Source organism: Maylandia zebra, linkage group LG15, assembly GCF_041146795.1.
Source record: "Maylandia zebra isolate NMK-2024a linkage group LG15, Mzebra_GT3a, whole genome shotgun sequence".
In the NCBI taxonomy this organism is placed as follows: domain Eukaryota; kingdom Metazoa; phylum Chordata; class Actinopteri; order Cichliformes; family Cichlidae; genus Maylandia; species Maylandia zebra.
In genome coordinates, this window is record NC_135181.1 from 22,897,864 (window position 1) to 22,913,254 (window position 15,391).

General features: G+C 39.4%; 1 protein-coding gene across 1 annotated transcript in view; it reads left to right on the plus strand.

The window, feature by feature from the left end:
* galnt14 (UDP-N-acetyl-alpha-D-galactosamine:polypeptide N-acetylgalactosaminyltransferase 14 (GalNAc-T14)) overlaps nucleotides 1-15,391 on the plus strand; it is a 238,557-nt gene that overhangs the window by 169,112 nt on the left and 54,054 nt on the right. The window contains exons 6-7 of the mRNA XM_076874145.1: nucleotides 9,275-9,396; nucleotides 14,158-14,245. Of these exons, the coding sequence (XP_076730260.1) occupies nucleotides 9,275-9,396; nucleotides 14,158-14,245 (210 nt within the window). The remainder of the gene's footprint in view (nucleotides 1-9,274; nucleotides 9,397-14,157; nucleotides 14,246-15,391) is intronic.

Genomic DNA, 15,391 nt, shown 5'->3' on the forward strand with positions numbered 1-15,391 from the left:
GAGAGGAAAGCTCCTGCAAGATGTGACAACCTCCCCCACCAGTTGAAGAGCCCCCCAGGTGGCTCGACGTACCCGCGGCACCCTGCGCCAGGACTGGGCCCCCATACACCCACCCGCCCACAACCCCGGCAACACACCAACCAGGACCCAAGCCCCCGAGGCCCGGCCAGGGCCCCAGCCCAGAGCCGGAGCGCCCCCAGAACCTCACGCCCATCCCGGACCCACCCAGGGGCAGCCAGGCTACCAGGTCAGTAACCCACGTCCGTCAGCACAGACCCTCCCCTAGCCCCGCTGCACGCAGCCACGAGGAAACCGTCACCTAAGAGCCAACAGAGAGCCCCTAATTGGCCATGACCGCTACCCTGGGTTGAGCCCCCCAAGGACACGGCAAATCTCCGTTAACGAGCTACCACAGATCACCCCGTGCGTGGGGCTGGACGACGTCAACACGTTAACGAGCTAACTGCGCTAACGAAGTAGTTCCCACACATGTAATTGAGCATTGCGTGGTGCATCCGACATACTGTTTTACTTTTGTCCATGACGCGCTTACCTTCAGGGTCATATTTCACATGAAGACCAAAATAGTTCCAAAGGCCAGATCTGAATGAGGGTGGGGGAGGTTCAATTTGCCATGTTGCAACAAGCTTAGCTTCTGTCTTGCTAGCTCGACAGTGCAGCCTAGGCGGAGTAGTCGAACGCAGATCCACTGAGCTCTCAACACAGACAGCATCGTCAGAAGAAAAGTTGATCAAATAAATTAAAAAATTTTATTGTTCGATACATATGCATACCGAACCGAAAGCACTGTATCGAACGGTTCAATATCGATACGAGTATCGTTGCACCCCTAGCAGACAGGTAGCTGCTTTAAAGACTTACAAAATAGTATAGAAAATAATGGCTTTATTTGTATAGCGCTTTTGAGAACACAGTTAGAAAGTGCTTCACAGTTTGAGTAAAAGCCACACAATAAAAATAAGCATGCATATTCCATAAGACAGACATAATGAACTACAGGGTCACGCATTCATTCCAACATACGCACTTTCATACAAATGAAAATAGATGTACATTGTGGCATAAAATAAGGGGGAAAGATTAAGGGAACACTAACCTATAAAAATTAGTTTTCAGCAGTTGATTAACGCAAGTCAGATTCAACAGACCTGATAGGCTGAGGGAGGCTGTTCCAAACTTTCTGAGCTACACCGTCAAAAGTTTGATCCCCTCTGGTTTTATTTAGTGTGTGGAACAATTTTTTTTGAAGATGTTGATGAGATTATCTGAGAAGTTGGCTGCTGTGGTACGGTCTAAGTAATTCTGATATATAAGCCAGGCCATCTTCATGTAGAGCTTTATGAGTTAATAATAGGGCTTTAAAGTGGATGTTTGTTAACTGTAAATCTCTGACAAATATGTTTGATATGTGAGTGGTGGCTAGCTTTTGTTAGCAGCCTTGCTTTCTGCAACAATGGGAGATGCGCTACAAAGGACCAAGAGGTATATGTGAAAAGTGGGTTACAGTAATCAAAGTGGGGGAAATTAAAATGTGTTTCAAAAGCATCAGATGATTGAATCAGAGTAAAGATTTTATTTTAGCAGTATTTCTGAGGTGACGTAAATGAGAGTGGGTGACTTCCTTAGAGAAACTGGCAGGTCCAAAACACTAGAACCTCAGTTTTACTAGAATTGAGATATAGAAAATTTGTATACATCCAATTAGTAATGGCAGAAAAGGTAGGAGAGACTGTTGAGTTGTTGGGCTTAGCAGAAAGGTGCAACTGTCTATCATCTGCATTGCAATGGTAGGCGATTCCCTTAAAACAATACAAACACATGCAAGGGTTGCAGATGAAGACTTAAATAATATGAATTCTGTTGGATAAGCACAGCACAGCTTGGCTAATACGTTGAGAGTATGATGATGGTCTTCCCTGAAATGGTCAGTATGAAAAGACATTTAAACATATTCTAATGATGCAAATCATTTTGATTTAATTTGGACAGACCATCTCCAAAAGTGGAAAGAATGTCATTAAAAGGTTAGAAAGGTCAGAATAATTTAGAGCTTTGTTTTAAGTGTTACTCCATTCCATAGAGAATAATTTTAAATAATTCAGAACAGTACAGATATTTAATTCCACCCGTGTGACCTTGAATGAATTGACTGTTTACAGTTTAGCCGATGCTCATTATTTTTAGAAGTAGAATAGTGATGCTAATTCTTCATGGCACAGATTGAGCAAGGTGGCCAGAAAAAGGCTAGTCCATACTGCCATGATGGCATCACACAGTTGCTGCAGATTAGGTGGCTTCACGTCAATTATGCAAATCTCCCCTTCCACCACATCCCAAAAGTGCTCTATTGGATTGAAATCTGGTGACTGTGGAGGCCATTTGAGTACAGTCATCTTCCTGTCATGTTTAATAAACTAGTTTGAGATGATTTGAGCTTTGTGACATGGCACGTTATCCAGCTGGAAGAAGCCATTTGCAGATGGGTACACTAAGGTCATAAAGGGATCGACACAGTCAGCAACAATACTTTGCTGGGCTGTGTTGCTTAAACAATCCTCAGTTGGTACTTAGAGGCCCAATATGTCCTAAGAGGTTGCCTACGCCTACAGGCTGTCTTTACAATGTCTACTTGCCTAAATGCATTGAGTTGCTAACATGTAACTGACTGATTAAACATCCATGTTAACAAGCAGATAAACAGCTGTGCCTAATAAAGTGATTTAAATGCAATGATTCATGGACACAAACTCATAATGAAAGAAATATGAAAATAATGTGTGTCATGACCAACGTCAGTCAGGATTCAGATGTCCTAAAGTCACAGATTGGCTTGTATTAGTTGCTCCTCCTATGATGTAAATGTTTGATGCAGTTTTAAATGAATACTAGTTTGTGATGTTATCTGACTAATAGCCAAAGAAAAGGATGAATTGTTTCTCAGTCAGAACCAAAGCTGTAATAATAAAATGATGGTAAAGGTAGATTAGAGGGCAGCCAGAAATTTCTCTGTAGTGATACACTGTTACAAAGATGTACAACTTATTGGGTGTTAGTAATTACAGCCACCATTTTATATACAGTATAATAACACTAATTGGATCATAGCAAGCACTTTGCAAAAGATGAAGGGGAGTTCAAATATAGTGTAAAATAACAACATGGTGCAATTATAAGAAACCCCCCCCCCCCCCACCAAATAGAGATCACAGACTAACACAAAGTTCATCCGTAGAGTTAGTGTGAAAAACAAAAAGTAATTTCTGGCTCTCGATGGTACATGGCTCCTTTTCCCCATTGTTATTGTTTGACAGTGATATTAGGGGTTTAAAAAAAGATATTTAAAGCCATTTTACAGTAATAATATTTCTAAATGGTGCCCACTGATGTTGGACCTTTACAGCAGAAGACAAATCCCTCTAGTGGAGCATCATCTGTGGAGTATTCTGATCAAGTCTTTGCTACAGCTTACTTTCAGTGCAGTTCCTCTGAAAAGTGATAGAAACATTTTCAGACATCTCATTGCTTCTGAAGATCAAATGGCAGCATTTTTCACAGGAACAAACTAAAGGAAAAAACACTCAGAAACCACTTCTGACATGCTTGTTGTTGCCTCGGTGAGAGCAGCGCCGTTTGAACTCCGGTTACTGCACTAAAACGTCTGAAAATACGAGTCCCCTTTCCACTTCACTAATACCTCTCTCTGTGTTCTTCTTTCTCCCTTCTTTCTTCCTCTTGCTGGATGCTTTATTTCACCTCATATTTTAAATTTATCTCGCTTGGCTGTTCTGTTGCTTGCATTTTATAGTTTCCCTCTTTCTTTCTCACTCACCTCTCTGTCTCTCTCTATAACAACAGGAACACTTGTCCTACATGCTGTCACTGAAGGATTTCATTATAGCACAGTCATGCTGATCACACAATGACACACACACGCACACCCACACATAGACATCGGCAGGGTTCATCAGTTCAGCTAGTTAATAGTTTATGGCTTCAGGCTTTCTGACTTGATTGTCTTTTTAATGGCCATAAAAAACACACCAGCCTGATACTGTATGTCTTCTCTGACACACTCACACAAACACAGGTGGTTGTACGTGCACGTTTGTGAGAACACAGTGTTGGCATGTACCATTAATCCAAACATCAAGTTGTTTTAGAAAAAACTATATCTAAACAATGAAGCGCTTTAGTACTTGCCCTAAAAAGCTAACCCCCCAACTGTATGAATATCCTTGCTAGCTTCAAAAACACACTGTGAAATGTGTGAAAAGACCCGATTTATGTGTGTGCATTACAATCTAAATCTTTTGTTTTTTCCATCTAGCATTTTGCCATGGTGCCTAACTAGATTTGAATTTTAAGAATCTTTCCCGTCGGACATTACCTAATACATGTTCCAGTCTGGAGACGTTCCAGACGTGAACTCTAATTTTCCCACCTAGCTTGATAAATTGTAAATTGATTTCCTTTATATGGAGTCTTTTTGCTCTGGTAATTTGGACAGCTCAAAGCAATTTCAGTGCATCTTTATCCTAGAATGCCAAATACTGTTGGTCTTGCATATATATATATATACAGTCCATTGGCACTGGCCCCTTGATGCACCTGCCATTGAAATATTGTATGCTGAAACACAAGGGCTCTCTTTTAAGATGCAACAAATCCCACAAATGGAAATAGGATGGGTAGCGATCAAGTTTGTTTCAAGTTTGCCAACCAGGAGACCACAGTTTGGAGCTTTGTATTTGGCAAAACCCAAAGATATTCTAAGTAATTTTCCTTTTCAGTTGGTTTTCATTAGTGGTACAATTGATCATTCGTTTACTAAACACAAATTAACTCACTTACATGCTTGATAATTGGTTCAGTTTACTGCACTCTCAAGCCAGTGGTCTCAGAATAGAAAAAACAAAACAAAACAGTGGGCGTGTGACATTGTCATCATTGCCACCTGGCAGTAATGTTGACTGAAGCCGGGCTGTAAACATGCTGAATGCTGGACTGTGTGTCTGAGGTGCTGCATGAAAGTGCCATTTGTAATCAGACTATTGTTGATAGAGGATGAAGTTATTAAGATGAGATGCTCCAACCTGTACCTGTGGCATGGCTGCAGCCCAATCTGCAGCTGTTATTGCAGCCTAATGTCTGCCGCTACACTGCCAAGGTAGGACAGACCATGCTAGTTCAGGTACATATGCAGACAGACAATTCCTTCACCAGGATTTAGTCTAGATGTGTTTCCTTTTAACCACACTGGGTTGACATGTTCACTGGAGGCAACCACAGCTAGTGATCGTTGCAAAGCAGCAGGCTTTTAGATAACCAAATGTGGTTACATTTAAGAGGTAGAATCTTATTTAGTTAGGTTTAAAATTAAAATTGCCAAAAAAACAAAACTGTTTAGTCATTTCAGATGACCATAACTTCTTGGCTAAGTTTAGAAATACACTCTTGTCTGAAGGAAACCATTGGCGCTCACACTTTCATCATTTGGTGGTTTTAAACAAATGTGTATATGTTTATATCGTATATGTACATCAGATCAGCTGGCTATTGCATTTGTTATATCCCATGTTGCCAAGAGGGAAGTTGCAAATTGCCCTCTTGTGGACAAACTATGCAGTATCAACACCTATAAGGCTGTTTCTCCGATTTCTTTTTTACTTTTTGCATTTTTTATTCACGGTTATAAATCCTGATACTGATATATCAGTAAGTATATCAGTATCAGCAGGGCTGACATACTAGTCTGGCTTTAATACAGTGTATTTAACTGCAACCTCAGGATCTCTTTCAAAGTGCCCATATGGACAGACTTAAGAATGAGATCCACTTCTGCAGTACCTTGCTGACAGACACCTATTGTGTATCTGCAAGATGCCAGTGGCTCTGGCAGAAAGGTAGTGTTTGATGTCCTGAATAAGAACACGTTGTACTTTCATACACCAACTCTACACATACATTCATACACAAATGACACACGGGGCAGTTTCTGAAATTTTGTCTAAGGATACTTTAATATGAAAACTGCTGGTGGATGACCCCTTGAGTCACAGTTGCTATCGTGATCAACAATATTGACACCTTTCCAGCTTCACATTTTGGAAGGTATCTCGCCAGCAATTTTGGTAGTATTCTGAAACTGACACACCAACAACTACACCAATGTAAGCCATTCATGCAGCACAGAAAAGGGAGAGCAGGGTTTGAACTTCTCTCTAAAAGTGCCATCACTCACGCTTTTCATGTCTACAACCAAATACAACACAGTGAATTCTTTGTGAAGAGCATATGATTATCCTTTTTAATGACATGGGGCTTTTCATGATGCCATCAAGTGTGGCCATTCATAACAGCTAAACTGGACAGACAGCACTTTGTACTAACTAGTTCTTTTCAAGCATAATGCACTCTTTGGATCAATTGCCAGACAAAATGCCCTCACTTCTTACAACTCTAATGGATCCACTCAAGCGTAGAAGTCCAATAGCACACAACAATGTCCATTTGTACAATAGTGAAGACACATTAACAAAGACATTATGCATTTTCTTATCTGATATTAATCTGTTAAGATGTTAACCTTCAAACAGCCCTTTAAAGTTTCAAAGCCTGGCCAAAATGTCCTCACTACACTGGCTTCAAATAAAAGGTGTCTACACAAACACAGACCCACTCTCCTCTGTACAAAGTCAGCCCGCCATGCACTGTGTGTGTGTGTGAGTGTGTGTGTGTATCTAAGTAAACGGGCGTCCACTTCTGTCAGTGCAGATGTGTGTGTGTGTGTGTGTGTGTGTGTGTGTGTGTGTGTGTGTGTGTGTGTGTGTGTGTATCTAAGTAAATGGGCGTCCACTTCTGTCAGTGCAGATGTGTGTGTGTGTGTGTGTGTGTGTGTGTGTGTGTATCTAAGTAAATGGGCGTCCACTTCTGTCAGTGCAGATATGTGTGTGTGTGTGTGGGTGTGTGTGTGTGTCCCTGCTTGTATGTGAGTCCAGTTTATGTGTCTGGGTACGTGTGTGTGTGTGTGTGTGTGTGTGTGTGTGTGTGTGTGTGTGTCCATCCATCCAGAAAATAAAGCCTTATTGAGGATGAAATGGGATTTTTAATTGGCTGAGCCTCGGCCTAACGGCGCCGCGTGAAACTTCACGGCCCTTTGTACAATGTCACCGACACACACACACACACACATTCACAATGGGCCCCAGCACTATCACGATAACACACATACAACAATGCAGACTCCTCTGTGGGCATGTACCGCACACATATTCAACAGTGCACGCACTCACACACACATTACGTCTCCGTGTCAGGGAGTATCGATTAGACCATTTAGTCCAAATAGAGGGGAACACTGGACCCCGTCAGGGAGACCTCCTTAACAGGCTCATTTACACACAAACACACACACTCTGTGTGTGTCTGTCTTTGTCTTACTAAAACACAACTGCAGTTAACTGACACACACATTTGGCCTTTTGCTCCACTCCCTTCTTTGCTTTTCTCTCCCACTTTTTTAAAAATGGATACGCAAACCTGTTCTCCAACACACACACATACAGACACACAAATGCAGAGAGTGATGCGCCTGTTAAAAGGTTGTGTCCATGTCTGACAGGCCCTCTAAGAGCACTGCATCGATTTTCCCCTCTGCTGACTGACTGCGAGAGCAAGTGAAAGAAAGTGAAAGCAACAAATGTGGTGTCAATAAATGGAGCAAGGCACTAATACATCCAAGGTTACGGGTTCCATTCTCACCAGTGCCTGAAATATTCTTTGTCTTGTTCTTCTGCTGCTGTGGGGCCTTTTCGATGAAAGTCTTCGTGTATATTTATAGCGAGCGGATGGAGGATGTGTGTGTTTAACTGATAGTCACAGCTTGTGAGCATGAAACTTGAGTATATACTGTCTTATCCGATCTGCCGCCCTGAAAAGAATCAATTTCAGACGGCAACGGATTTCAATTTAGCAAAGAAAAGCTGGGAGGGCTTTAAGTTCAATATCGACGGTATCCAAGTGAACACTGTACACAACATTTCAATGTTAAAGTGTGTATGAGACTGTAAATGGGACTGAGAAAGGTGCAGTAAATCGACACTATCAGTACCATTTGTGCTCGCTGTAATTATGGCTGTTTCTTAATTGTGATTGGATGATTAAATGTTGTTACGTTGTTTACAAATTTAGATCTGTTGTTTACAGAAGACTGAAATTAACCAAAAGTCTTTTGAGTTGGCACAACAACACCATGTTGAACTGATGATTGTATCATACTGTAGTCGTTTTTTCAGCGTTATGAATCATATTTCACAATTTCACAAACACCGTAATTGTTTTGTTTATTTAGTTGTATTTTTATCAATAGTTATCTTTTTCCTTTGTTTTTTTTTTTTTTTTTTTCCAAATGTTTTGGATTTTTTTGTTAATCAATGCAAATGTTGTTCCACTCCACAACATTTTTAGTTTTTTTTTTTATGGAGTAACTGCATCACTTTATGTAAAGCTACCAGCAATATGTAATTACTTCATATAATCAACAATTTCAATATTAAGCAGATGCTTTAATAATATTAATGATGCAATAGTAAATCTAAAAGTGGCATTAAACATATTGAATATAGTTACTTTAAGTACAACTCAAAATTATGTTGAAAATCTTGTACAGCACCACTTTCATGTAATAAATCTGTATCTCTATGACAGTTTTATACATTTATTTTACCCCCACCCACCCTGTACCGGGTACCTTGTATGGTTAAAGCTTTATTACAGAAAAGATACAGTGTTTTCCAAACCTTATTTTAAAAGCTAAAGCATGAATGACAAATTAAAATCAAACCTGTTGGTTCTGTTTATGCACAGGGACACATTGTCTTAATGTGCTTATCAGTGGGTGATTCAGTGAAATGGTTTTCAGTGCAAAAATAATTATAGATCTGGATTATATGCATTTTTCAAAAGACCCTTCTATTAAATGTCTTCTCTATTCAGTTCATTTTGTATTTATTTATTTATTTTAAAAAAACATGTTGGTGCAATTGCATTGTCCTTTATTATATATCCATCAGCCACAACATTTAAACTGCTGACCTAAGTTTGTCAGTGATATTTAAAAGTGCAGTGTGAATAACAATTGTTAATTAGGTCTTGTGTAATAAAAGTTATAATTTTAAATAGATGTGGTTAATATTTTGAAGGTTTTGCATGAACAGGAATGAGATTAAACTGTCTTTCTATTTGTCTGCTTAAGGTCTCATCAGGTCCAGAGTGCGGGGGACGGACGCTGCAAGAGCCAAAGTGCTGACCTTCCTGGACAGCCACTGTGAGGTCAACAAAGACTGGCTGCCACCCCTCCTGCAAAGGATCAAAGAGGTGTAACTGCATGTTCATTTATAAACCCTAATGCAACAAAGTATATGTGAGTCTGAAAGCTTCTCTATCAAATTACAACCCTCTCATGTTCCAGATGTGTCTATATATACACACAAATATATGTGAGTCACGAGGCATAATGACCAAGGCCAATCTGCAAATATGGCATGCTTTACTACTCAACAAAAAGCCTCTGTGTGATGACTCCAGTGGTCGAAGTGAAATCGTGCCATTAAAGAAAATAGATGCCGGTCTGATTGCCTCTCATTAAGAAATAAGTGCGGTACTCTCTTCTTCACCCCTCTTACTCTCCCGTCTGCTGTCCTCTGCTTGTGTCTGCTCTTCTTGTCTTCCCCATCCAATCTCTCATCACCTTGTTTTGCCTCCTCTCACCACCTCTTCTCCGCTCCCTTTTGTCCTGTCACATCTCTCTTCCTTTCTTCCCTTTTTCCGTCTCTCGTCTCCTTTACTTTTACTTACTCTTCGGTACCATTGCACCTTTTCTTTTCCATTTTCATCTCCTCTCCTGTTTTCACCTCTTATCCAACAATTTTGGTTATCGCACTCTGTTCTACTTTCCCCACCTCATGTCTTCCTCCCTGTGCTACTGCCATTACTCTCACACCTTTGCTTTTCTTCCTTTTCTCTTTACATCTCCTCATAATTTTCCCCCTCCTTTCTCTGGCCTCCTCTCAGCTTCTTTCTGGCCTCTTGAAACGTCCACTTTTCTTTTCTATCCCCATCTCTTTTCCTCTCTCGTTTCTCTGCTCTCTTGAAATCTCCCTATCCACTTCCTCTTGCATCCTTTTCTATCCTACCCTGGCTTTACACATACCATCACCTTCCTTTGATTTGCTTTACGACGTTACATGGCCTTTCTCATCTCCTTCCCTGTCCATGTGCCTCGCATACTCTCTTCTCCAGTTCATTTTAATTTTAACACCTGTCTTGAACTTCTCCAATTCATCAAGTCAACAGTTGTTTGCCTGCTATTAAAGACCTTTGATCTCAATCTGCAGAGAAGCGATCAATAAATCCACCAGAGAGTCTGATCTGTTTCTGCTGCTGTACCATCACCATCCATATTTATACTCGTGGTTTATTCGTGTGTGTGTTTGTGTGTGTGCGCCTGTGTGTGTTCAAGCACAAAAGTGATCTGTCACTGTCTATGTAGTCACTCTATAGTCGTATATTTAGATTTAAATGTATGAGGTATTGATCCGATTAACACACACGCGTAGTCAAAACTCCAGGCTACCGTAAAATCACATTCCCCGCAAAATAATTGTCTGTCTTATTGATATAGAGAGCTAAAGTCTTGTCCAAATTTCAGGTTATCTGCTTTTCTGTATTTCACATCTGATCAATTTTATCATATATTTTGATTTTGTTCTCTTTTAGTTGTTGTCAAGCTTTTTCTGTTTTGCCAAAAAAGCCTTTTTTTGAATACTTTACTGTTTGATGCTAACAAATCATTTTGTGTCAAATAAATGATTTATTGTAATTCCATTGTCAGGGAAGTAATTGAGAAATAATACATGCAAATATGCATCTTCTCATTTGAATAAATAGAAATTTCCCAGCTTTTTACCACTGATTGAATCTAGAGAGTATTTACTCAGCCCCATGTCTATCACATTACCACTTTTGCTTTTGTCTTTCAGCACCAAGGCAACAATTTATTGTAGTTGTTCACCAGTTAACAGTAATATTTTCAGAGCATGTCAACATAAAAGGATCCTGGTTGTGTTTAGCAACATTGCTCATTTGTTGCTATATGTGCATGTGCAATCAAAGAGAGCTGCAAAACAAAAGCGATAATCACAATGAACGGCCAAACATGTAGTGAATATGTTGATGGTTTCATTAGTATTTCCAGTCATTTCCTAAGAAATGACTGGAAATGAAATAGGACAGTGACAGGGCTATTTAGGCACTATGGACGCTCAGTGAACATCACCTATAAACCTCACTCCTAAATGAAGGAAAAGAAAACAGAATAATTGTTTACATGAGGAGCAATGAACAAAATTAACACTAGCACTCCCTGCATGCACTGTTGGATTTAAAAAATGATTTGAAAGATGGTATTAGTGATTAAAAATATATAAAGAATTGCATTAAAGCCTAGAGTGCTTGTTGTTTTGGAATAATGGGTTTTCTGAAGGGACAATTTAGATGATAATTTTGTCAATAGTCAAACGTCTGCCTCGACACAACTTCCTTGCATGCTTGCATAAAATACTCAAGGACGACTATGTAAAACAGGTCATTTATTAAAATTCAATATTCATTTATAAAATCATTTATAATTCATTTATACATTTATTCATTTGTAAAATTCAATAAATGTTTGAAAGTTGCACTTTAAAAACAAGAGTCCAAAACCATAAAAGAAGCAGATTGCTTTGGGGTCAGATTCCTCTCAACTTACTCATCAAATATTCTCATTTCTATTCAGGTGAAGGGAAAAAAAAAAAGAAATGGCTAAAATTAAGAAAATGCTCCAGAGTGATTTGAAAATAACAGTTATCCGGTTACGACAGTAATGTCGTGATGCTTCACCCTGAGTGCTGCACAGTGTCATTACCCTAACAGCTATTAAAGCAGACAGAGTGCTTTGTAATGTGGCTGAAGCTGTAGAAGGATGCAGCTTGCGTCCCCTTGCACTGACCCTGCAGCTAATGGTCCAGAACCGCTCCACCTGCTCTGTAATATCACTGGCTGAAGATGCATCCAGCCGTTTGACCAAACTAATAGAGGGACACTTCATGATTTAAAAGGGAGTGCAAGTCTGGCAGCGCCAGTGTGTGTGGGTGTGTGCAAGTGAGATTTTGTACCTTTTATCCTTGTAAAGAGCAAATGGCACCATCAAGGAAAAAATATGAGGAAAATCAAGTGCAGCCATTTTTGCCAGTTTTCACTTTAAAAGGATTTAGGACTCTGTTTAAGGGTTAAGGAGGCAATAACTAAACTAAATCCATGAGTATCTTATGGCCTTATGGACGATTACACAGGGTTGAGGGATACGGGAATTTTTGTTGGTGCTTGATATTATCCCATTTTTTACAGTCTCATCAACCAGTCACAAATATCAAGCATTACATTTTTAATGGCTTTAAATGTTCACTTAAAAAGTTAGAAATGCTTTACACGCTAACCTTTTTCCCCGCATCCTGTCTGCATGATTTAAGCTTATAAATTTGCTCATTTCCAACACAGAAATGAAATCTATCTATAGGATTAGTTGCTCCACTGGGACATGAGTCGAGGTCTATCAGCAAGCTTAGTAGAAAACTGCCAGCTGGATTTCATGAAAGTTGGTAGAGGTGAATTACAAGAAACACCAGAAAAATAGAGGAAAAAAAGGTTTGGTGCATTTCCAGACCACTTTGTTTAAAAGTGGAAAATAGTTCATTGATGGAGGATGTGCTTTCCAAATGTTTTTTAAAAATTATTGTTGCGCTACACTGAGGATCTTATTCTCTGAACCACATGAACCAAACTGTAGAGTTGAGTGGGCAGCTGCTTGGTTGTTACTTCAGAAAAGTCTCAAAAGTGCCATAAACCAGAAAATCACTGTAATAAAGTGGTGTGCAGAGCACAAGAAATACAAATTACAGTGGCTGAAAAGTCAAGCAAATGAAGCCAAGATTCAGTTTCTTAAATAACCACTTGGGGTTGGCTTAAACACAAAGGGTCAGCTTTAGAGCAGAAATACATTGTCTTACAACCAAAATCTCTCTGGTTTTGATCTCTCTGGTTATTTTCTTCCTTCTGACAGCCCTGTGAAGGAGGAGTTTTATATTACTTACCTTAAAGTTAAGGATTTGGTTGATTTAAAAGACTAGTAGGTATGAACACAAGGGGCATGCTGAACTCTAGCCAGGTAGTAAATTAGCTCTCCCCATCTCTAATCAAAAAGTATCTTTGTCTGTGTCTCTACTCCAATATGGTCGCATCCACCAAAATAAACAGAAAAAAAAAAAGATTTGCAAGCCAATAATTAAAAACATGTATTAGTAATATCAGTCTTTTATATAGCACAGTCAATGTCATGCTCTAAATATGCACTGTGCTCAAACATCACTTGACAAAAAATTATGCAGCCAGCTTTGCTGTTGTAGTAAGACGAAGACAAAGCTTTCCATCAGGATAGCTAGGTGTCAGACCTTTCTTTATTCGTCAATTCCAATATAGCCCTAACACAAATGAAATGAAATACCAGAGCCTGTATTGAACTTCGCAAACTAAAATATTGAATTCTACACAGCCTACACAGTTTACCTCCAGTAACCTATTGATGTGTTACTCATTTTCTCTGCTGCTTCTTAATAAATTGTGTTGTCACCTAAAAGCATTTTCTGTATCTCTTCATTTCATGTGGCTCAGTGGTCTGACATTAATGACAGAGAAGGGAATAAAGTAGCACTGAATTAAAGTCAACAGAGGTAGTGGTCAATCTCACCTTGCTACATTTGCTGTCTGCATGATTGTTGCTGAATGACTGAAATTCCCTTTCGGAGAAGTGCAGTATAATGACCTTGGAGTTTACAGTCTGTTTCACACACAGATGAACACACTGGACTGAGCGCCTCATTTATTCGAACAGAATTTGGTGATGAAAGCAGAAACACATTCACTTCTTTCTCTTTTTCTTCCTTGGTAGCTTGTTTTATTTCCCTTGCATTACACTTTTTAAAAAATTAATCTGAAGCCCTAATTAAGCATAAATGTGTGTGGTTCTTTTTGTGTCTCCAGGACCCGTCTCGAGTGGTTAGCCCAGTCATCGACATCATCAACATGGATACGTTTGCTTATGTGGCAGCCTCTGCCGATCTCCGTGGAGGTACACAACCACTTTCTTCCATCTACACTCAGAAACAAACGTCTCTGAGGCACCTTTGGGTTGTGTTTTGATGACAGAGAGAAACCCCTTTGGGTTTCTGACTTATGAGGTGGCCCTTGATGATAAGTTTGTGATGAGTTCATGAACCTGTTCTCTATGGCTGCTGTGAACATTAAATGCTTTGAGATATTTTTTTTCCTACTTCTTCTTCTTCTAGCAGTGACTCTTATTCGCTCATATTGGACCCCTCGAGAATAGTTGCTGTCCTTGAATCATCTTATCTTTGAAATGTGCACTAAAGTCCCTCAACCGTGTGTCCTTGAATATTCAGATTTTGTTAGAGTTGCCCTTTTTTTCTGCCCAGTTTCTACACAGATAAGTGCTGATGTCTTGGTTTTAAACTGTGCAGCGAGTGCACCAACTTTCTTTCCATCATTGTAAAGGGAACTAGAGACTGTAGGTTTATGTTCTCAAATTTAATTGTTTATTTTTAAGAAATAAACTACAACAGTCTTAAGGTCTCATATGTCTCAAATGCTGTTTGATGTTGAAAAAGCAGAGGCATGAATCTAAATATATTTCCAAATAAAAGAACGAAACGCCTTTTATTATTATTTATCATAGTTTTGTCTTTCTGTTAATAATTCTTCTAAGACAAAAAAGGCTAGCAGGTGGAATTTTGCATATTTAGTTACTCTCAGAAAATGTCCCCCAATCACATCCCCAACTTTTCAATTGTTTGATTAATTGACTACAGCATGGCATTCAGCTGTGGACTGCAGATGTTCACTTACCTATATAATACAAACTCTGTGAAAAACATGGAGTTTCAGAGAACTGTGATGGTCAAAAAGACTTAGGACACAGCACTAATCCAACACAAGAATCAGTTTGCATGCAAGCTGTGAAAGAATGATCACATCTTCATATTTTGTATCCAAGGATCCCAACCTTCTTGTAATTTTAAAGTGGTCTTTAAAGCAATTGGTCTCCAGGCTTTCTGAAGGACTTTTAAAGTGTTTCTTTGCATATTGACTGCTTTGTCACTCATCTTCAGTCCAGTCCAGTCGCTTTACCTGACTGTTTCCAGTGTATTTTTATCGTTGTTTGTTTTCTTTTAGGTTTTTCTTTCTTTCTTTTGTTTGT